General features: G+C 39.9%; 1 protein-coding gene across 3 annotated transcripts in view; it reads left to right on the top strand.

Moving 5' to 3' along the window:
- Positions 1 to 23,939, top strand: part of TENM4 (teneurin transmembrane protein 4) — a 600,039-nt gene that overhangs the window by 447,164 nt on the left and 128,936 nt on the right. For all 3 annotated transcript variants that reach the window (XM_059838450.1, XM_059838449.1, XM_059838451.1), the window contains 2 exons: positions 3,231 to 3,425; positions 7,641 to 7,841. In XM_059838450.1, coding sequence (XP_059694433.1) covers positions 3,231 to 3,425; positions 7,641 to 7,841 — 396 coding nt within the window. The remainder of the gene's footprint in view (positions 1 to 3,230; positions 3,426 to 7,640; positions 7,842 to 23,939) is intronic.

Raw genomic sequence — 23,939 nt, 5'->3', positions numbered from 1 at the left:
GCTCTAGCTGCAATGAACACCTTTTATTAAAATCTGTCTTTTCATTCAGAATCATCTGGGTTCAGATGTTGCACTCTGCCTTTAGGAAGACAGAAAAATACCTGGAGTGCCAAATTTATGTTTGTATATGCACATCCACTCACTGGGTGTGTTAAATAGATCATGTTGCCATGAGCATGAGATCCAAAGATTCCAGCACTGACTTCCTGTTGGTTTTCAGGGGCATCCAAGACTCTTCTTTTGACCTGTGAATCCCTCCAAAGGCAGCATGTGTAAGGCTGTTACAGTATCCATCTTCAGCCCTTCACGATCCCTGTAAAGAGCAGTAATCCTTTAACAAGCGGGTTCCTGCTCACATGAAGAATTCCATGGATTTCCTGGGTGTTCCTTTATTTCAGTTCAGCCTTGTAATTCACATCCAAATGAATGGGAAACTCTGGAGCAGAAAGCCTTTCTTTTTTTAGTAATGGTTAATTACTAACATATTATTAACCAATTATTTTAAACAAAATAAATGAGAGCAAGTCACCAGAGGTGTATTTCATAAGCTTTTTGAAGGTTTTCTTGGGCGCAGGAGGTGGCCCTTTCAAGTTCTATATAAAGTAAACAAACAAAAGATCTTACTCGCTGATGCTCAACTTTGCAAGAAACAGAGTATGCATTTGGATTGCTGCTATCATTACCACACTAGAGAATTACTATAATTTTGCCATCATAGACATTGTTGGAATCTGAATGATCAAATAATAATTATATATCTTTATATATGGAAAAGAGTTGCATAAACAACAGGAGAAAAAAATCAGAAACTCTTTTGTCTTTATTCATTATTGCATGCTACAGAGGAGGTCTTGTTCTTGCCATTGCCTTGACATTTGTAGCAGTGCTTTCCAGGTGATGCTGAAGGACTTCTCTACAGAAGGCTCTGTGGAGTGTCAGTCTCACTGCAGATAGCCAGTAATTTATCTGATCTTTTACTGAGTGATCAGCTGTCTTGTCAGGAAACATCTAAGTCTTTCTCAGCAACCTCTCCCTGGTTAAAGGCAGTTATTCTTTCTTCTTGTTGAAAAGAACTGCAGACTATCCCCTGCCAGTGCCTTGAAAGAACAATGTCTATTACTGAGCATTGAAATTTGAGAAGGGAGGGGCAGAAAATTCCATCACTTAGCTTAAAAGTGAAATTACAGAGTGAGTGTGCTGTGAACCATGCACACAATACAGTGTATCTTACACAATTTAAGTCTCATATTGTATAGGTAGATACCATCTTGCAAATTATGCACTTTCAATGCTCCACGGCATCATGTTTCCTTTAAAGTGAACAGAGTGCTCCTTAGTAATAACAGTTGCCAAATTCCTTTCTTTCCTAAGCCTCTTTTATCTTGGTCAGGCAAATACAGTTCACTGCATATCAAACTGGTTTAACAGTCAGAGTTGGCAGTGCTTTGTATTCTGTTGAGGCTGCTGTAGTTCTGGAACACTCAAACTGACTTGACTATAAGGACTTGTGGAAACAACTCATGATGCACTTTGTGAGATTACTGTCTGAAAATATGGAAGAGAAGGAGAGGAAAGCTTTCCTTAACCATGTAATACCCCTTCCCACACATAATCAAAGTCAGGAGCAAAGCAAGAGAGGATTCATCACATGCCTAATCCAGTTGGATTAAGCAGCAGAATGGAATATTCATTTCACATTTGTCCTGCATAAAATTGTTCATGAATTGCCTTTCCGAGAGGCAGATGAGAAGGCCAGCTGCTCTCTCCTAAGGCTGATGTGCAGCATTGAACAAGAGCAGTCTCTCTTGTCTATATGTCCTTGCAGCAGAGTTTGAGCAAAATAAAATTAAAGAGAACAGGACTTAAGCAAGAAGTTTTAAGGCAGAGTGAACAGGAAAAGGCTGTTGTTTCTGAGGGACTGAAATCAGCATCTTTCTTGGCAAAATCAGAACAGAGGACAAAAGGAAAATAATGTGCCTGGTGTGGAGAATGGCATAAGGAGAAGGCATCATCTGAAAGGAGCTGGAGAAAGCTTGGAGAGCAGTGATTACAAAAAACTGGTCATGGAGGGTGAGGTCTGGTCCTTGATGCCCTCTGCTTCCTTGGGGAACCTGTTCTGTATCCTTCATTTCATCCCATCCAACTCTGCCTGGCAGTTTCCAAATTTAGCTCTGAAAATGCTTAATCCTGGGATCCATCATGCTACAGTTTGAGCTTGTCATTTTCTTTTTCTCCCCTTTATCACGGGGAAGAAATCCTGTATCTGGGTGGCCTTGAGAGTCAACTGACTTTGCTGGAAACAAGGACAATTAAAAATCCTTTATGAGTCCTTTATAAATTATACAAATTTCAGAGGATAAATTTACACAGATTTTATTACAGGGAGCTTGGAAACAGTAGAGGCCAATTTTGCCTTGTGGCTGGTGATGGATCGAGTCCAACAGAGGTGATAACCCAAAATGGGGGCTGGGCATTCGGTTAGAACCATAGAATTGTTAAGGTTGGAAAAGACCTCCAAAACTCTTTTCATCAAGTTCAGCTATTAAGCCAGCACTGCCAAGTCCACCACTAAGCCAAATTCCCCATTTGCCACATCAACACATCTTTTAAATTCCATCAGGGATGGTGACTGAGTCACTTCTCTGTGTAGCCTGCTCCAGTGCTTGACAACCCTTTCAGGCAAGAAAGTTAATAGCTGATGGTATGACATGAGCTAAATCAGGGAAACAGTCTCAATGTGGCATTCTGGGCTCTGAGCAAAGCAACTGAAACCTATAAAACTGAGAGTTAACTCAGAAAAAAACAGGGGAGTGATTTGTGTGCCACTGAGGTCCACAGCAGAGACAGTGTCAAGGAAAGTCCAGCAGCAGGTCAGGGATAGTGATAAACAATCTGAGGTCAGTGATGCTCCGGAAAGGAGACATCAGTACATTGTGAAATCAGAATATAAGAAAACTATGAGTTTAGTTAGTGAAAAAAGGTATCAGAGACACAAAGCAAGAAGATAATCTAACTTAGGAGCACTGTTTCTTTGTTTTGAACACTCATAGGAGAATATAGTTAAAAGCTGGATATCATCCATATAAAATATTTGGTTTTGGTAAAACAAACAGCAGCATACCCCGGTGAAGACTGTATATGAAGAATGTAAATTGCATGCTGGGCTCTTGTGTTTCTTTTTGAAATGATTTTCTATTTGTTTTAATATGATTTTTATTGTCTGTCCGTAGCGTCCTGCCCAGTGCTGTGCAGTGGAAATGGGCAGTACATGAAAGGAAGGTGCTTGTGCCACAGTGGCTGGAAGGGAGCAGAGTGTGATGTCCCAACCAACCAGTGCATCGATGTCTCCTGCAATAACCATGGCACGTGCATCATGGGCACCTGTATCTGCAACCCAGGATACAAAGGCGAGAGCTGTGAAGAAGGTATTTGCAGGATGCCTTCAATTAGCCTTTTTCTTTGATTGTTGTTCTGTAATTGTATGGATGGAGGCAATTCAGAATTGGACTGGCACTTAAACAGAACAATAATAGGCATCTTAGAGGTACAATAGATGGATACAACATAAAAATGATATGTTGTCATAACTGCTGGTTAGCTATCATGCTTGTTCAATAATTGGATGAAAAGCTATCAAATGCTTCAGATAGAAGAATCTAGTTGAAAGACCAGAACATCTAATCATATGTTCAAATGTTCTTATTAAAGCATCGTTTCCATTTACACATCTAAACGTGTAATTACTTTTACAGTGCTTTCTTCTCTGCTGTGCTATGCCAAGCAATTTCAGTTGCTTACATACACAAAATGGTGCCGTGTGAGAGGAAGTCCCTGGTCCTTGCCAGATTTAAAAGCTTAGAAATGCTCAGGACTTGAATTAAATTCTGCTTCAAAGTCACATATTATTTTCATGGCATTTCCATAGCTTTTTTCTCACATTAGCCCCCCAAACATTTCTCATTTGCATTTAGATTTACAGCTGCTTTTAGTACTTATCTTTAATCTTTTTGTGTAGGAAGTCACCTGCCAACATAAACCTTTATCTTCCTGAGACTGTGACTGCTTCTTACTGCTAATGAAAAAGTGAACAGTTTTGCAAGTGTATAAATCATTCAGAGAGTATAAATAAATATCCAAAAAGTGCATTATTTAAAGAATAATGTTCAAAACTTTTGAAAACTATTCCCAGAATTCTATGCTGGTGACTTGACAAATAATTATTCTTAAATTGTGCTTCTACAAGTACATATATAAGGCCTCTTTGCCGCTTGATAGATTAAAGACATCATTTGATACATTTAAGAATGACAATGGCTTGAATTAATTTATGGTTGTCTTCATGTATGCAGGATAAAGATTTATCTGAAATGGCTTTATTTTATAGGCAATGAAAATAGGCTGAATTGAATTCAGACATTCAAATGGCATCTAATTTAGCAATTCTTTTGATGTGTATAATGTACTGGAGTGGGACATCTCTGATGTAGCATGGCTTCCGTGTCAGTAAATGTTAGAATTGAAGACAATATCAGCTCTTGTAACAATAAGCCATCTCTTGTGAAAGCCTCATTTTGGCTTAAAGCACAATTCAGTGAAGCTGTGGGGCATGCAAAACCCAAAGATTGACTACTCAAGTATCTTTAAAGCATCTCTGTAGACCTCCTATTTACTAGATCATATCTTTACTGGATAAACAGAAATGAAAAGATCCTGATTTTGCCTCCAGCCAGAAGTGTTTAATGTGTGTAAATCAGAGTGAGATTTGCCCTTTTTCTAACAGGAACCTTTATTTCCCTGGTCACGTTTAAAGCAGAAAAGCCAGGCACTGCTCAGTTATTTTATGTTATCACTGTAGCAGGGGACAGTGTCAGTCCCACTAGGTCAAAACTTGAAAAAGGAGGAAGAACAAAGAGAACATGGGCTGTTCTCTTTGTTCTGTTCTGTTTTCTTATGGGCTGTTTAGTATTTTTCCAAGCATGCATGTTTTTGATACTCAAGGCATAATTTGTATTACGTTGTGATGGGGGGGAAACAGCTCAGAAATATGCCATGTGGGAAATCTTGAGAACATATACATATGTATTTAGATTTAGTAAAAAAGTTGATTTATACTATTTTTTAAATTGCTTTTACTCTTTAATTTCTCTTCTAAGAGGGGCCATCTGGTATTGATTACTTTTTATTATTTCTCAGTTCTCGTAGCTTCACTGCTTGGTCCATGTTTGTAATGGGTTTCATTCCAGGTTTTCTTCTGTCTTTTCTTTTTCCCCCATAGAAGTTCAGCAATGTTTATAAAATATCAGCCAACAATCCTATGCGAGATTTTCTTTTCTCTTTCCTTAGTTTATTGGCCTATATTTTATAAGGCATGGCCTAAGCCAGTGAGACATTGCAGGGAGGGGAGCAAATTTAAGAAGTGAAATATGAGAAGTTACTCTTTGGGCACTGAATAAGCCTAATAACTTGTGTGACCAATGAAGCATGAAGCATATTGGGGAAGAGTGTAGAAGAGGCACTAACCTTGCTTGCTACATGATTTATCTCCCTGGCAAAGATTCTGCACAAGGCTTAACTATAAACAGGGCATTTTCCAACCAAAGTTGGCCATTTGGGACATTTTCCAACCAACAACACAGACATAGGATTTTTTTTTTTCTTTTCCAGGTATACTAGATCTTGGCAGCTCTGCCCTCATGCCCAGCTCCTCATCTCTGCTTCTCCCAGAGCTGAGCAGCTAAATTTGTCAAGCAGAACTCCCTAAAAATATACCATTGTACTCCAAATCCACAAAGCAATTGATTAAGAAGAAAGCAGAAGCCTGTAATCCTGTCCCAGGGTCCTTCCAATGGTGCAGAAAGTCTAAAGAGATAGATCCAGTGAGGCTGAGATTAAAGTAGCCGTTGTGTGTGACATTTTCTGAAAGGGCTCATTTCAACGTGAAAAATGGCCTTGGGATTATGATAAATGGGGGGTTCTGACATGCACATTCGCCTCCTATAATCGTCTGTGTTAGAGCTGAGATAGCAGATTGTCTGCCTCCTGTGATGGAGGCCCCTGTAAAACTCACCTTTTTCCCAACTGACCTTCAGAGGGGATGATTAATTGCCTGGAGGTAGCCTCTTGTCAGTTAGCCTGTGATCTTTGTTCTCTATGTTCAAACCATCTGCTGAGAACGGACGAGGCTGCTACTCCATCCCTTAGTCCTTTTCATACTTATTACTGCTGAGAAAGAACAGGGCCAGGGCTTCAAGGGTCTCATGCTAAAATTGGCACCCTCGCTCCCAGCTCACTAACAGTGAAGGAGATTTATGGACTCATCCTTTCCAGCCTCTTAAAATTTTTGAGGATTGTTCCAGCTATGAGCAGAGCTCCAAGAATCAAACAAAAAAGAAAATTCTCTCTCATGCCTTGGGATAGTAATAACTGAGCCATTACTTGTCAGACTGAGAAGGGTTTGAGAATCCAGGGAATTATCAGAACAGCTGTTGTGTTTCCTTTTAAGGTTTCTGGATCTTAAACAGGTCAGTGGAATTCTTACTAGCTTTTCCAGGGGTAAAAACTGAACCACAAACCTGCCGTGTGTGCGGTAGCCATGTTCTGCTTTGCTGTATCAGAGCCAGAAGCTGGACAGTTTTCCTGTGCTACTTAGCCAGACTGACACTTGTCACCAATCCCCAGGGAGCTGCCACACACCATTTCAAAAGACAGGAAGAATTTCTCTAGGCTGTCCTATCAGCTTTTATCTATAAATAGACGATCGACTCCTCCAGTCAGTTTTTCTGGGAGGGTGTCTGGTGCATTTCATATTTTTTGATTGCTGGGTGAAATTCCCCTGTGGGCAGAGCAGCTGACAGTTGCCTACAAAACACATAACTCAGGCATCAGGGAGGGAGTACATTTGGTCTTTTGGTGTACATTGCTATACCCCTAACTAAATGGTCTCTGATCTTGTTAGGAAAATGCCTCTTTGTGTAGGGGGAAGTAAACCTCAAACATTTAAAGAAGAGCATTAATTGATCAAAAATAAAACCAGAAGAACACCATTATAAAAAAGGCATGATTTTATTTTAATCCTTATTCCAGGAAAACCATCTATGGATATATTTCAGTGTGAAATTTCTTTAAGTCTCCATGAAACCTGTATAGATTTAAGCACATTCTTCAATTTAAGCATGTATTTTTCTGAATAACAATGTCAGCTTCTGCTGAATCTTTATGCAAAATTCTCTCTCAGAAAACTAGGGCTCAGCTTCAAATTCATTAGTAATAGTAATTTAGGTTATTCTAATAGAATAAATGAAGACATACTATGTGTATGATAGAATATTATTCTTATTCTATTCTTAATTGATATTAGCCTGTTCTTACCAGAAAGATCCCTTATTAGTGCAGACCGGCATAAAAGAATGGATTGCATCACTAGATTTTACTCTGTTTTTCATGTAGGTGGTTTAGGTCTCACTGCCTTTTAGGGCCACTGACTTCTTGCATGAAGCATCTGTTTTGTTCACAGCAGGGCTTTTTGGTTGAAACCTTGAGATACTGTGTAAATATGTTTGTGTAGACAGCAGTCTGATAGCTTTCTTCATGAAATTTCCATTTGCTTTCCTTGTCTGCTTCCTCTTCCTTCTCACATGTAGTGGACTGTATGGATCCTACCTGCTCGGGACGAGGCGTGTGTGTCCGAGGAGAATGTCACTGTTCGGTTGGCTGGGGAGGAACAAATTGTGAGACCCCAAGAGCCACTTGTCTGGATCAGTGCTCTGGTCATGGGACCTTCCTCCCGGATACTGGACTCTGCAGCTGCGATCCCAACTGGACTGGCCACGACTGCTCAATTGGTAACGTCAGCACTGACTTACTGTTGGTTTTCCGTTAACTTTGTGAAACACTCAGACGTAGATCTGCAAAAAAAGTGCTAAGATGTATTCCAGTGAAGCACACGTAGGGCATGACTGGAAGGAGAAATTCCATAGCTCAACTACATAAATAATTCTGCTACCATTGCTGAGCATAGAGTAATATCATAAATAACTCCATTAAAGCCATCTAGGCTTGCTATTGTTCATTATATGGCTGTTAATGTAATTGATGGTCTACATATAACTTCTTGTTCTGGTCCTAGTTCTTGATGAACCCCAGGACCACTAAAGTGTCTGTTTTGATTTTTAGGAGATGACTAAATAATCTTTAGTGGCTGTAAACAAGGAGGACGATTTTGTAATCTGTCAGATCTTCTTTCCCTTCTGAATTCAAAGCTTGTGCTTTTCTAGGCTAGAGGAGGATGAGTGCCTCATAAGGTTCATATTAAAAGACTCTCTTCTACCAACTAAAAAATAAGTTTACTGAGTGAAAGTATTTATTAGTACAAGCAGCTGCCAAGGAGACAGATTTTTATGGGCAGCTTTGTGTAGAGGTTTGGAACAACGACCTTCATTCCTCCTCTGAATGGGCATCTTGCTCAAAATCTGCATCGGGTGTGGGAATTGAAGGCTAAAGAAAAACTGTTCAGAACCCTTTTCTACCAAATGCAATTAGCTCTTAGATAAGGCCACACTGAGAAATAGTGAAATACATTAAATGGTTAGAACCTACAGAGCATCAGTCCTTTGGATTTTGTTCTGTATTGTGTGCTCACAAAAAAAGAGACCTCAGCAATAACAGTTTCTATACCTTACACAACTGGAGTGGAACTAGGCCAGAAATCCAGGGCATCTCAGTATAGACAGTGAAATGAAAGGAATTTTCAGCGAAGCAACCCAAAAAAAAAGCTATTAGGGGAGTGGATAAAGTAGAAAAATTATGTAAACAACATTTTCACTGAGGAATTGCTATCAGGAGTAAAGAAAATCAGGTTAACTGTTTGCAAGTATTTTAGAAGAGTAATTTCCAAGGATGAGGCAAACTGATTAAACTGGTGCTAAGAACATAAGAAAACGCTTTTGACAATCATCATTTAGGCTGGGTGTTAGAAGCTTGTCATAAAGTAAAATTGACTGGACTGAGGATTAATCAGAAGAGGAGGCCTACTCTACTTGCCTGGGGCTGAAGCTAGGTTGATCAAAACTTTTGCAGATGTACTTAGGGAAGCTATCATGCATTGAAGGCAAGATAAATTTGGTGCCAGGCTTTTCTTTTCCCCATATTAACATCTTCAATTCCATACTCTGTGAGTTTATTTTTAAAACCACCATAAGGCGAAAGGTAGTCATGTATTTGTAGTTTGTAGCATAGATCATAATTGAGTCATTATTCTGTGTTTGTGCAGAGGTTTGGGGATTGCAGGGATGGATTTGGAAAAAATGTTTATTTCATTGTGCAAACAGAATTCACTTTCCCGTTGTTAACCTGCAGGGTCATGTACAGATGATTTATACGTTTTCCTTATACTGCTTTTATAAATCCATCTAGTGCAAACTTTCTTTGGCAGCATGAAGTTATTTGAGACAAACTTTAGCATCATTCCAAGACCTTTTTGCTCACTGAGCTGCTTGTAACATTCAGGTTATTGTGCCTCACAGCTAAAATCACAGCTAAGATGATTTGTAAACTTCCATTTCTAGCCCAGACCTTTCCACTGAATTGATGACTTGATTTGAAAGACAGATTTACTCACAGGATATGTGGTCCTTTTTCTTGCATCATTAAAATAGAGTGAGCAGGTGTGCTATTGCGTGTAATAACACACTGCCCACCCCTCTGGGGTGGAGGTTCTGTAGAAGGGTATAAAAGGGACAGATTTTTATTGTCCTATAAAGCAGGACCAAACAGAACAGAAGGATTACTAAGGGAAAGAGCTAAGTACTTGCAAAAATCACCCTCAGCTCAGCAAAGCAGTTGGAGCTGTGTTGAGTCCCAGTGAAATGTATAGAACTGTGCCCACATGGATTTGTGCCAAGGATGGCCTCTTTCATAAACCACATGGAGAGGCAAACCCTGGAAACAGCATAATTATCTGAAAACCCAGAATATGAGCAGGCACAGTAGGTTTTCCAGCTCTTACCGCCTTGAATTTAAGAATAGCACCTGTCTACAGTGCTGTATGCTCTATTCATTTAGGTTATCAGGCAGTATGGAAGCAGTAGCTGAAGTCTGTGGATTGTCATATGTAGAAAGTAAAACTAGAGCCTCATTGAACCTTAGACTGAGTTTTTCAGCTAAGCAGGTAGATTTTACCTGCCTTTGGTGCTAATCTTAGAGAACACAGATTACTGGGTAAAACCCTCACTTTTCACAATACAATAATATTACAGAGATTTCTATTTCCTGTTTATAGTATCTTTTTTCATTCCACTTAGCCTTCATAGACAAGCTGTCTATGGAGTTCAGTCTCTTGTGAGAGAATCCCATTCTGAACTGCATTGTAGGAAGTAGTTATATGGTTTTGGGTTTTTTTGCTTTCTTTGTCTACCCACTGCCAAGACATGCTAAGACAGGGCTGCTGCCATACTACCTCAGAATTGTCACTCAGGGAAAATGCTTCTCAAACATATTCCACCCTTTCTTGCAAGGGACAGTTTGTAGGATCACTTTTCCCTCAATATACACTGTTTTTTGGCTGATTCCCAAATAGTAGAAAGAGTATCTTAGAGAAAGGTACAGAAGTAATTCCAAGAGATAACTTGTACTGAGCAATAAAAGTGGTGTTTTGTTTTCTCCATGTGATAATTAAATCACTTCCCTTTTGCATCTTTGTACAGTTGCACAAGCAAATTCAAAAAAGGCCTTTATAACCCCGTTCAGCTAAAAAGTCCAAGGCAATGCTTGGTAAAAGAAAGGGAATTAAGGAACCACTTAACCTATCTCCATTCCTCCGGTGTGCTATCCCAGATTCTCTCTATTCCAGGCTTTTGAGGGGCTATCTCCCTTCACCTCGTATGAGCCCTATCTGGCAACTAATGAAGCCATTACGGGGCAGGTCTCTTAACCTCTTTTTTTTCTGCATATAGTGGGAAGAAGGAAATGCCCTGTGCTGCAGTGTGAAACAGAACTTACTATGTGATACAGTCTCACTCCTGACCTATTTAAACTGGGCTGACTATATCTAGCGAATCCAGAGGCAGCACACTACATACCATAAGACATGTTTGCTGACTGCAGTGCAGTGAATAAGTGAGTCATGTCTTCTGCACTGGGGGAATGCACCATTTACCAGAGGGATCTCACTGATGCATCAGTATAATCCCAGGCCCATCAAAACAGTACTAGGCTTGGATGCAAAATCATTTTTAAAGAAATTAAGTTATCTGGTGTTGTCCTTCACTCTCCTCAAGTTTAAATCAGCGATTTTCACACTGTTCTGTCTTTGGTAGTTGACATGTTTACATGCACAGTATTCATTCAAATCGTTGCAAAGTTGAATATACAAAGCAGCAATAGAAATTATGTTCTCTGTGTCTTAAGTGTACTGACTTTTTCTGGGCAGTTGATAGTGGTTGTAGATTGACGAGTGTGCAGATAAGGATCCCTTCTCCATCACTCATTCATAATGACTTATGCAGTTTATGCACAGTTGACATCCAGGCAGTACTTCAGACCCTTGAAAATACACTGGAGAAAAGCAGTAATAGGAATAGTACTTTGTATGTGGTAGTCCTAAATTGCCAGTGGAGACATAAAATCATGGGCTGCACATTTAACGATAAGACTTAGAAACTGGAAGCTGGGGCTCAGTAAAGAAGTAAGAAGTTATGATATCTTACATCATATTTTGAAAAGACTGAGAGAGCGTGCCTGGCCAGAGACTGAGGCTGAGCTTGCATGACCATATCTCATGAAATCTAGTATTTTGGTCCTATAATTGCTCCTCTCATCACTTCTGCTGCTAACATGGTTTTCTGGGGATATGCCATTTGACTTTATGACTGCCCATCCCACTGTGGCAGGGATGAAATGCTGCTTCCCAGTGACTTAACTGACACACTTTGTTGTGAAGGTCTACGAACACAAAAATATTTAGGCATTTAAAATTTGCCTTGAGCAAATGCAAATTATAAATCTCTTTGTTGTGGAGAACTACATATGGCAGATATTCCTAGATAAACTTGTCCTCCAAGCTCAGTGGGGAAATAGTGTGGGTAGCCACAGGGTAGGAGAAGACCAGATATTTACCCACCTTCCATGACTTTACTTACTTCAGTAGGTTGACAAATTGGATTTAAAATAAAACCAGCATGGTGTGTGAATCCATGTCTCTGGTTGCAGGGAAGCCATATTCTTATAAATTACTGCACAGTGAATTGAAGTTAGTGGAAGAGCTCCTATTTACTGTGCAGTTGAAGGCAATTCACAAAGAATGATTAGATTTAAGACCCTGTTTCAGTTAATGGTAATGACTGAACTTTTTAGTATCAATTTCATAGTATAGATTAGCAATGGTGACAGTCTGTCAGGTAGCACGTAAGAGTTCCCCACCACAAAGTTGGTACAGTTCACTGAAACAGGCATCTTTTCTCTAATCCAGTTAATAGATCATGAAGAATGAACTTTTAAAGAGTTAAGCTGAAGTAGATGCATCTTTACATTGCAATGTCTTTTTTTCACCAGGAATTGTGCAGGACTCTATTGCACACACACACACACACACACACACACACACAGAAGCAGTTCTCATACATTTTATCACACAGTGTCATATCCCATTGTTCAAACAGCACCATGGCTAACACAACATCTGTGATATCTGTGATAAAATTTTATTTCCTTGGGCTTACTGGTGTCAACTTTTGAAAACAAAATCCCATGTTAATTTCATGCTATGCCCAAGGCCACCAAGATAAAAATCCATCCTTAGAAAACATTCATGTAAGTCTTCCTTTAAACAGTCATTTTCTTCAGGGGTAAAAATGTCTCTGTAAAAGATGGATATAACAAGAGCTGTGGTATAACAAGCCTCTGACATGGTAGAGGCTTGTAGCATACTGCAGACCAAGACTGCTTTTAATGCCTAAGAAGTTGCTGATTTGTCTTTTTCTTAGCTTTAAAACACATGAAGATGAAATAGAGAACCAAACCTCAGGATGCAACACCTGAAATTGATAAACACCTTCATCACTAAATAAAAAGTCACCAGACACAGCTATGTAATCAAAGGCCACCTTGAATGCTCTTTCTTCATCTTGTAACTTGTTCATCTCACTACCCGGGCAGACCTATGGGAAACATTAGTCTGCGGCAATTGAAACTTTGGTAGTACAGTGTCTTCAAAGCTGGACTTCAGAAGATACCATCAAAATTTGTTCTGGCTCAATACCTAAATTGCAGACTCATCCCTGAAAGCCTTACTTTGGTCCTTTAATGGTCGTTGAAAGCCAAGAAATGTTTTGTACTAGCAGGAATTTCATCCTCTGCCTTGCAGAAGCATAACATGCTGATTTCTGAACTTGTGATCTTCTCCATTTTATACAGAGAGAAGTAACTTTTCTCTCAAAGGGAAAAGTATGTGCAGCCCAGTGCACACACAGGGCTCTCACAGGTTCTGCCTGGCAGATGTTTGCTTTGTGGATTGTGAAGAAATTAGTGAATCTAGAGAATCAACAGTGTTAATAAGAACTATCATTGTGAAAAGCATGAATTTTTTCATGTAGCTGAGTTTGTGAGTGCAGATTTTAGCCTACCCATTGCCAAGAGGAACTTAGCCTTTAAAGGCTTCTAAGCTTTTTATTAAAAATGCAATAAAAGACTAAAATCTGCCAAAACCTTTGAAATAAAAGCATTCAGGGAGGCTTTCATTTGTATATCCTTTTACTCCCTTTCCTTTTGTTTATTAAAAATGTGTGTAAGGAGACCCTGATGTGGTGGAAAAAAGATAATAGTTGAACTGGGTTGCAGTTATTTTTGTGGCGAGTCCAATTCTTCAAAAGTCCAAGTATCTTTGTGCTCAGCAGATGAAAGGGACATAATAAAGGGAGGGAGAGAACTCCCACTAAGATAGAAAATACAAGTTACCTTTCAAATATGAATTTCTGCTTTAAGTCTGATAAGTGAGAAATTGTTTTAGGACATTTTCCTGGCCAACCAGAGATGCATCAAACTTCTGTCAGCTCTGGGATGTGTTTAGGATCTTACTTTTAAGCCCTTCTCTGCAGCAGTCCATGCAGTCTTGGTCAAACACAACGACAAAGGGAAGATTGAAGGAACTGAAAACTTGTGTTCTAGCTGTCATTTCAGACTTGGCCAAAACCAGTGGAAGCAATGACATCATCAGTCTGTCTCTGACCATTAGATCACAAAGCATTTGCTCTGATTAAGTCATGTCTCAGGCTGAGAATAGTGTGTGTCCAGTCATGTAACAAGCAGTCCCTGGTTCTCATTGACCTTAGGCATTCTGTGATGAGCAAAGCTTCTCTCTTGTATCTGCAGTAATCAGTGAAAATTTATGGACCCTTACAAAGGGCAGTGGGAAGACTATTCCATCCCCTGTTTGTTTCCTACAATGACTAGGGCTAATCCCCAGCATGCCAGTTTCAGTTTAGGATTCTTCCCTATCTCCAAATGTGACCTCAGCAGTCACACCATGAGCTCAAAAGTTCTTTTTGTTTGGATCAATTATGCTTTGTGTTGTGGACTTTTCTGACTGAAAACAGCAGTGTTGTACTGGAATCAGTGGGACTCATGTCAATCTGACTAGTTTGAAAAATTTCACAACACCACAAGATACCAAATTCCATGTTTAAAGGAGAGTACAGTTATAGTATCATGTTTTGAGGATGACTGAGCAATTAGCATGTTTGCTTGTGTCACTGAAAACTTATCATTTGTATCATTAAGTCTTAGATGACCAAATGTTGGCTTCTTCTCCTTTGAAAGGAGCCTCTTAATTTTTGAATCTAGACCTCTGCTGCTGGCTATTCCTACTTTTAACCAGTATACTGCTGCAATGTCAGCAGGGTGATACTTGTGCAGAGTCAGTCTCTGCCATGATCTACCTTGATTATGTTGGATAAAGTCACTCATGGCCCAACAAGGATGGTTGCAGGTTCCATGTCATGGCTTCCCCACTGGCATTCAGTCAATTCCATGCTGTTCAGCCAATTCCTTGCTGTTGTTGGTTGTGACTGTCACCTTACACTCCAACCCAGTTGGAGCTCATCACAGTCAGAGTTCCTGCAAAAATTCATTGGATGTTTTCAGGTTCATCAGATCACATTCTAGACACTGAATTAGGTTGCCCAGAGAAGCTGTGGGTACTTCATCCCCGAAGGTGTTCAAGGCCAGGTTGGATAGAGCTTTGAACAGCCTGTTCTGTTGGAAGGTGCCCCTCCCTATGGTGTAGAGGGTAGAATGAGCTGGTCTTTTAATGTCCTTTCCAATCCAAAGGATTCTATGTATCATTCTCAGTTAGAATGTCCAAGGTTAGATAATAAGGAAAAGAGTCTGTGAGTCAGTAAAACAGAATAACATAAAAGCTAAACAATAAGCTAAAGACAATATAAGACCAATGATTGTCACGTAGTGGATTGTTGTCTATTAAAGCCCAGAAATCCATGATTTAATAAGCTGTCTGAAGTGGATGCACTGGAATTAGTATATTCTCTCTGCCCCCTTCCAAATTACAAGGTGTTCATACTCTAAAAACTATCATCACAATTTGCACTAATGAGCCCTTTCTTATGATGTTGACAGACAAAAGTTAGAAAGCACTTTGGAGAGAGCTCTGCTGCTTTTCAGTAAAGGTGATCCTTTTCGGATCAGTGTTGAGGCATATGGACAGCAGAGCAAGCAGAAACCCTCTGGAACAGCTACTGCTGCATCTCATTTGTGTGGATAGACAGACATCTAACTTCTGGATCTGTGAGCTCTGCATGTTTCCTACGTGTTCTGGGTTTCCTTTTGAAGAAGATGAATAACAATAAAATTTCTAAGTTCTTTGGCAAAATGTTGTCTGAAGAGAAAGGAATCCATATTGGGACTGAGCTCTGAGTAAGGGAATCCCAAGCAAATCTAGCTTGTGATCACTTCAGTACACACTGTTGACTGATCTATTGAAGTTATTTTAGAAAAAAACAAAATATACAGAATTGGAAAATAAATCAGTTCTGTTTAAGCATGAGCAAAACACTTTTCTTCTGTCAAATTATCTCTTCCTTGCAGACAGAGAGGAAATCAAAATTAGCCCAGAGAGGAATCCTTCTTAGGAACTTCATCTAATATATTAGAAATTGTTTCTTTTCTGGGAAGCTTCAACACATCCCAGAAAGCATAGAGATTCAATTAAGCATCAAAGAGAAAAATACAATCCTGAACTTTGGGTTATTTATTTTTATTCAATAAATCTCGGCTCCAAGACTGAAGCCTGACAATACCTGGCATTTCGTGTCCTGCTATTCAACAACAAGCGGCAGTTTAAAGTACAGTTCATAATAATAAATAAATGGAAGGCTGACATGAGTATGAAAGTAAATCACAGCCATAGAGGAGATGCTTCAGACAGAAAGTGATGGTCAGACCTTACCATTTAAGGCAAGGATGAAAATGGAGTATAAATACTGTAGGAAGTAGCAGCTGATAAAAAACACTGCAGCAGTTTAATGGAATTTCATCGCACAGAATTACAACTTTCCAGACAGGAACTGGAAGACCTTTATGCAAATACAAAGCAAGCCAAAATTGCACTTCAAAGTGAGATACTTTTTTAAAAGACATCCCAGCTCTACCAGTGTACATTGTGCAGCTAATTGTGTCTGTTGTGCTCCTGTTCTCACTGTTACTGTTTCTGACAAGAATTCCCAAGAATCCCACTGTGCTCAATCCTGTATGGTTACAGAATTAGAAGCTCAGTCTTGGAGGGCACACATGCATCAGTTTAAGTATATTACTATACCAAACCCCTTCATTACTCATTTTGGAGAAGGAGGGTGAGTTCCAGGGGAGTTACAGACACATCTCCATCTGCTCAGCACCAGGTGAGGAGCTACTCTGCAGATTATTTATTCATCTCCAAATGAGGTATCTCAGAGACACCCTGGTTCCTGATTTGGATCTCCAGAGAGAAATGAGACATAGAAGGGGATTTGCAGAAGCCTTTCATTTAAACACAAAGCTGTTTATGCCAGCAAAGAATTAAATACCAGGAGAAAACTGGGGAAAAAAAAACTTAAATGGGGTTAAACTTTTGTATCTAGTTGAGGGCCAGAGCCAGAGATGGTTCCTTATTTTTATCAAGGATTTTCACCAACCCTTCTCCTAGATACAGCTTAACCACTTTGAGTGAAAAATCTCTCTCCTGTTCTGTTCTGTGTTTTATACCTCCTTTGTGCATACCCAGTCTTTCCTGAAAGTGCAGAGGTGCAGAGTTATCCCTCCTGCACATGTGTTGGAGACCTGTACTCAGTCCTCCTGCAGAGCCGGCAAGAATCAGCATTCAGGCCAACTCAGGTGTCCTGGTTAGGGTCACTCTAATGCAGGATGTGTACTCCCCAATGCAGGCATTCTGGGATGCTCCTCAGGGCTTTGTGTTCAGGAGGTGAAAATTCAGGTGTCCAAGTCACATTTCAAAGCCATTGCTGAGGGTCAGTGTTCTTCCTGATGAGTGGTGATAGCAAAGCTGGTGGATTCATTTTCAGTCTCTAGAGAGCATCCTTTAATCATGATTTCCTCATCAATGGAAAGAAAATAAATAGCTGTTACCTTTTAGCTACATTCAGTTTACTGAGCTGTGTAAAACACATTGAGGCCCTTGAGTGGAGTGGAGAGTCATCAAAGTACCAAAAGTTTAATTGCGCTCCTAAAAGGACAGATTTTACATTTGTAGACATAATTATTATTATTTCTACATTAGTAATATTTAAATATTTGATGTATGCTTTAAAAATAGATAAACAGATTATTTGTATAAAGGCATTAAATTATGCAGAGATTGCTTTCAGGACATGATCTGTGAAGGAAAAATGCATCCCTCAATTAATGACATGGACAGAACTTGCACAATCATTCCCTGTTCACTACTAAACCAGGATGGTTTTCAGAGGATTTCATGGTACAGATCAGCTACTGGCAGTGACAGAAAATCTACACCTCTTCTTTCAGGTTTTTTCTTGCTCCTTAGTTTGATCCTTTCCTTATACATTTGTAAAAAGGGTGGTTTTAAAAGCTAATGTGCTTTATGTCTTTTTCAGTAACAGCACAGGAGTTCTTGTCACTACAGAGTTATCGAATCACAGGAATGAGAGTTTCATAACACTGCAAAACATGTTTTGTTGAGAAGAATGTCTTTAGCACTTCACTGCTATCTAAATCATGCTGATCACAACCTTCTGCTTTTTTCATCTATATATTTCTTGCTTTTCCCAGATATTCCCCATAAATTGCCTTCTAAAGCAGGTTGTGAAAACAAGGCTTAGCTCCTCACCAAACTCAGCTTTTTAGCTCCGTGCAGTGCCTCTCTCCTGTGCTTTTCTGGAAAAAAAAATCTGTCTGAGGCTGGAAATTACCTCAAATGAGCCAGCTTGAAATAGGAAAATCCTAGTTACAGCAGATTTTTAATTATTAAATTTTCTATTAATATATTGAAGGTCAGTGGAACTGACCCAGTTTTCAGGAAGCTCTGAGCAATTTCACCTGATCTTACGTTTTAGCACTAAATCCATATTTATTAAAGGATTTAGCAGACAGGTCGGAAGCAGCTAAATCTCTGATTCTGCATCACATGAATGCTAAAAAAAAATTTTCATCTGCATTTCTCTTCTCTAAGCTGGAAAGCTTTAAACTGTTGTCAAGCCAGTTTGAGGATATGTGGGGGGATATGGGTAAACATGTAAAAATGGATTTGCTAGAAATGAAGCACAAATTAACATCATTATCCCTTTCCCAACTCCAGTCTTTAATGTAATGTGAAAATAATGTGAAATTCTGAATGATGCCATTTCCTGTGTTGGAGGCTCCTGTGTCTGTTCCATCAATTAAAAAGGGCCATGAGCAAAGCACTGCATTGTTGGGTTAGTGTTTGATGGGTTTCTTTTCCCACTTTCTTCTGAAATATCAAAGACAACATAGAAGACTTTTTGTTCTTAAGGGGGCAGATTTATGCCAGTTTTTAGCAGGATATTAAAAAAAAGAGAGAGAAGCAGGTACAATTTTTTTTTATTTGTAGGAGTAATTGCTTTAGTATTCTAACTTCTGAAGTCTGTTAATGGACTGTGACCTCATTATACCTGGCACAGTGCAAATGCAGAACAAAAAGGATAATCTTAGCCTCAGATAGTTGAGATTCTTAAACTTTAAGTGAACAACAACAGAGAGAGACGTGCTGGTGGAGACAGAGTAAAATTACATTACAGTTTTCGTCAACACACTGTGGATAAGTTAAGGCACGTCAGCAGCCACTGTCAAGATTTTGGGTAGGATTCAAGATGGATTAGGATTTTTAAGAGAGCTTTGAAGAATTCTGAGGCAGTTTTAACAGACCAGAGGGAAGTCCCTCCCCGTCTTGAGGAGATAATGAGAAAAAAAAAAAAAGGAAAACCATTTGTCTAAAAACTAGCCAGCAGACAGTTGAGTCTGGGCTCACAGAATCACAAAATGGTTTAGGTTGGAAAGGTCTTCAAAGGTCAGTTAGTTCCCACCCCCTGCCATGGGCAGAGGCACCTTCCACTAGAACAGGTTCCTCTGAGCCCCAGTAATGGGCTGATTCCTGGGGATGAGCAGTGATAAAACAGAGCAGGTCCTGGAACTGAAGATGAGCCATTTATTTTTTGATTATTTGCATAAAAAATGAGCAGAATCGTATTGGAATGGCATTATCCTTTCCTAAGAATAATGTTTCTGATAACCTGAGACCTCTGGGTGAACCACCCCAAGCTCAACAATGCCTTGAGCACTGTCCTCTCCAGAAATTCTCCATGAAAGAGGTTTCAAGGGAATCATCCTCTGAACTATCTTTCTTTCCTTCTTGACCCACAGAGGGCAATTAGGCTCAATTCAATTCTTCAGGCAAGACTGACTTAATGTGAGGTGAGATTCAGGCAATGCAAGACATCACTCCAAGACAAGAACGTGACAAAACCCCCCATGGGAACGTTGATAGGAACTTGATTCCTTAGAAAAAAGTCTGCATCCATTAATCAGTTACTATCCATCAGTACCCTCTGTTAAGTACAAACATAAGGGAGCAAAATATAGGGTAATGCTTAAAGTCCAGGTGTTTCTCACAGAGGTGCTTGGCTTGATTGTACTTTTTGAGGACATTAAGCCTCATATTTGCTCATAGAATTGGGCACCAGATTTACTCAGAGGATCCCCTCTCCTCAAGGAACTACAAACAGCTTGGAGAGCTACACTGAAATGAGGTAGAACAGTGCACTTCTAGGAAAGGATAAGGAGTGGCTAAGCTGCTCATACAAACACTGAATGACATTAAAGATGAAAGGAAATATTTAGTCACCTTTTGGGAACAGCTGGTGTGAAAATATTTAACAGGCAGGTCTTTTATGCACAGGCAGAGTGTTCTAACTAAGCTTAAATAGGCAGGAGCAATATAGTGCAGCTGGCCAGTCTGAGAATACTGTAATAGGAGAATTAAAAGCTTTCCTACTCATTTGTTCATGCAGCTCAGATGGTAGCTAATCATGTCCTCTAATTTTAACAACGGATTTGGGAAATGTACCAAAAAATGCAGTTTGTAATAAGAACAGAGGTGGCAAATTCTGTCCCTGGGACTCAATGACAAAGAAACTATTCACCTGCCCTTTTCTGTAAAACAGTCTTAGCTGTCTTTTTCTGTCCAAAAAGATATGTATTTAAGTGGAAGCTTAATCTGAAATCCATTTTGATAATTTCTTATCGTGCCACAAGAAAAGTAAAAGCTATTCTGACTATTTAATCACTCATTAGAAACCTCTGAGCATTTAAGAGGCCTGTGTTGTAGAGGACCAGGGCATGTAGCAGGTTGTGTGTTGTAAGGCTATTTAAATTGTAGGGTACCCATCTATCTTTAAACTGGCACTAAGTGCAACATTTAGTTTTGACAGTTTCTGGCTCCTGGTTTCCTGTCAGAAATAATTAAACTACATTTTAGGGTGACTGTCCTAAGTAGTTTGTTTCACAAGTGTTTTTCTCAGCTGGGAGTCTGTATTACAGCCCTTGGGGCCTGGGAGTCCAAACCACTTCATATATCCATTATATATGAATTACACATTTGTAACCTGGAACTTGCACACTTCTGTGTGCATGGGTGGTGGTTTGGCTGGGGTCTCAGCTGGGTGGGAGATGAAACCCAGAATGTTCTCAGCATTCCCTTTCTGGGTTAGCCTAAGATCTGTTTGTTTATACCATGCAGTGCATATCCCTGGCCCACATGTGCAAGACTGTTCCTTGGCAGCATGTTGTCTGAGAAATACTTCAGTCAAGATGTAAATGTCCCAGGGGTTTTCCATCCTTTTTCATAGGAATGACTGCACAGACTCTGCTTTTCAGAACATGATTTTTTTTTTCTCTCTTCACCATTTTTGAATGCACTCCATTATCCTAGTTTGACACCTTTAAATAACTCCAGGAAGGCTTCTGACTGTCACTATTCCTATTATCTCTGGGATTTTTTCCTCCATCACCAATCTGTAGACATCTCACGTGTCCATCTTAGCTGTAGGACACAAGACTGAATATTGGGACATCACAGTTTTCATGCACCTGTCTCAGAGTTCACATTTATCTGTGGATCCATCGCTTTCCTTCTTTATGCCTTGGTTACTTTATCTGAAAGGTGCTGCACCTGAGTCAGGGGAACCCTTGGTATCCATACAGGCTTGGGGGTGAGAGCAGTCCTGAGGAGAAGGACTTTGGGATGGACAAAGAGTTGGACATGACCTGGCCATGCGCTCTCACACCCCAGGAAACTCAGTAGTGCCCTGGGCTGCATCAAAGGAGTGTGGCCAGCAGGGTGAGGAAAGGGGTTCTGCCCTTCCACTCTTGTGAGACCCCACCTGGAGTGCTGCATCCAGCTTTGGGACCCATTTGTGGGGGTCTCCAACACAAGAAGGATATGGACCTGTTTGAGCTAGTCTAGAGAAAGCCACAAAGATAATCAGAGGCCTGAGGAACCTCTGCTATGGGGACAGACTGAGATAATTGGTGTTGTTCAGCCTGAGGGACAGAAGGCTCTGGGTAGACTTTATTGTGGCCTTTTTACTACTTAAAAGGGACTTACAGAAATGATGAGGACAGACATTTTAATAGAGCCTATAGTGATAAGAAGAGGGATAATTGTTTTAAACTAAAAGAAGGTAGATTTAGACTAGATATAAGGAAGAATTTTTTACAAAGAGAAAGAACAGGATATAATGAAGGTATGAAATGACCAAGTTGGCATCCTCTGGATTGCTTGGTAAGCTGGGAGCAAGAAAAATTGCATCTTATTTGATATTCTGAGATCCAGGTTCAATGCTTATGCATAAAGAATGTAAACTAATAACCAGAGAAGGGGTTGCAGTCTAACTAGAGTAGCCCTATGGTAAAAGCGTGCTGGAAAGCACCAGAGGCTAAAATAATAATTTTTGGAGTTTGGGCTTAAATACCAGTACTCCCAGACTTTGTATTTTCTCAAGGTATTTCCTGTCAGCTTGCTGAAATTTTAGCAGTATAAATCTAGCTTTTGAGTTTTAATCCACTGTTTCCTTTAGACTTTGTTTATCAGGTCAGCCAAGGAGAACCAAATTTCCTTTTTTTTTTTTTTTTTTTTTTAGTACGTCTTTACTGCTATATTAACCAACTTGCAGGTCGTGTGTTTTCATCACCACCCTGACCAGCCCACGCTCCATTGCAGTGCTGTCTGGCAGTTGAGGAAAAAAGTAGAAAACATTTGTCTGGACTCCAGCCCTTCAGCAAGGATGGGTTTCAATAATTGCCCATCCCTTATGCTCTTATTGAGTACTGTAGTATGATATTACCTCCCTCGCAGCTAGGAGCTGTGAAAATCTGTCTCTCAATGCCAGATGCAAAGTAAAAACTTCTGACAGCAACTTAAGCCCTTCCTCAGCCATGCCTTTATTTTTTGATAGTGTAATTTCTGTTTGCTTCCAATAAATCCTACATTAGATTCTGTTACATCTCAACAGCACGTGGTGTGTGCACATGCTCTGTTTTAGTAGCCAAGATATCCAAATACTTTTGCAAGTTTTATTCTAAATGATACAGATAAGTTCCTGAGTGTCTTTAGCCCATTTGAACTCCTGAGTTGTTTCACTAGGAGGCTTAAGCATATAGGACTAATGTTTGAGGGGGTTTGGAGACATCCACCATGCTGCAGTAAAAGGAGTTCTACTGAAAACTGTTCCACCACCCCAAGCTTTTTGGGAAGCAAGAGCTAGATATTGTTCTCATTTGAAAAATGAGGTGTTTTCTAGACATGCAAGGCATTACTGTTGTTCCTATCATAAATTACCAGTCTCCAAAGAACTCTCTGTTCATCATAAGGGGCTGAAGACCTCACAGCTCTGTACTGTGGTGGAGCTGCAAAGAGCTTTCCTACTGGAGCTGAAGTGGGTGTTCCAGCCCTATATCAGGAGCATATCAAAAGTTCTTGAACAGCCCAGGTGTCCTGTAAATGGGGTATTCATTAGCAAAAGACTAAAATAAACATTAGTATGGCTGAATTTCAGTCAGGTGCGATTTTAATGCAGGCTGAGTAGTTTTGAATATTTTATGTGCAGCCAATGACACAGAGAAAAAATGCACACTGCAGGGTACCCTGGTACCCCTTTCTGTGCTTCCAGCCCAGCCCTGCTCAGCATTTCTTCTGTTCACTTCTCCATGTCCCCAAAAGGAACTGGGTCCTTACCCTGTAAAATCTATAAAATGGCTCAGTGAGGCTAAAGGCTTGAGGTCAAAACATTTGGGAATTTAGAAGCGCTAGGCAGAAGTCAGAGAGAAGACCTCATAGGCTGAAATGCTGTGAATTGCCTCTCCTTCAGTTGAGGAAGGGTGAGTGTAGTCAGGGCTTATGAGAG

The sequence above is a fragment of the Haemorhous mexicanus genome, chromosome 2 (genome assembly GCF_027477595.1).
Source record: "Haemorhous mexicanus isolate bHaeMex1 chromosome 2, bHaeMex1.pri, whole genome shotgun sequence".
In the NCBI taxonomy this organism is placed as follows: domain Eukaryota; kingdom Metazoa; phylum Chordata; class Aves; order Passeriformes; family Fringillidae; genus Haemorhous; species Haemorhous mexicanus.
This window is presented reverse-complemented; position numbering and strand designations above follow the sequence as displayed.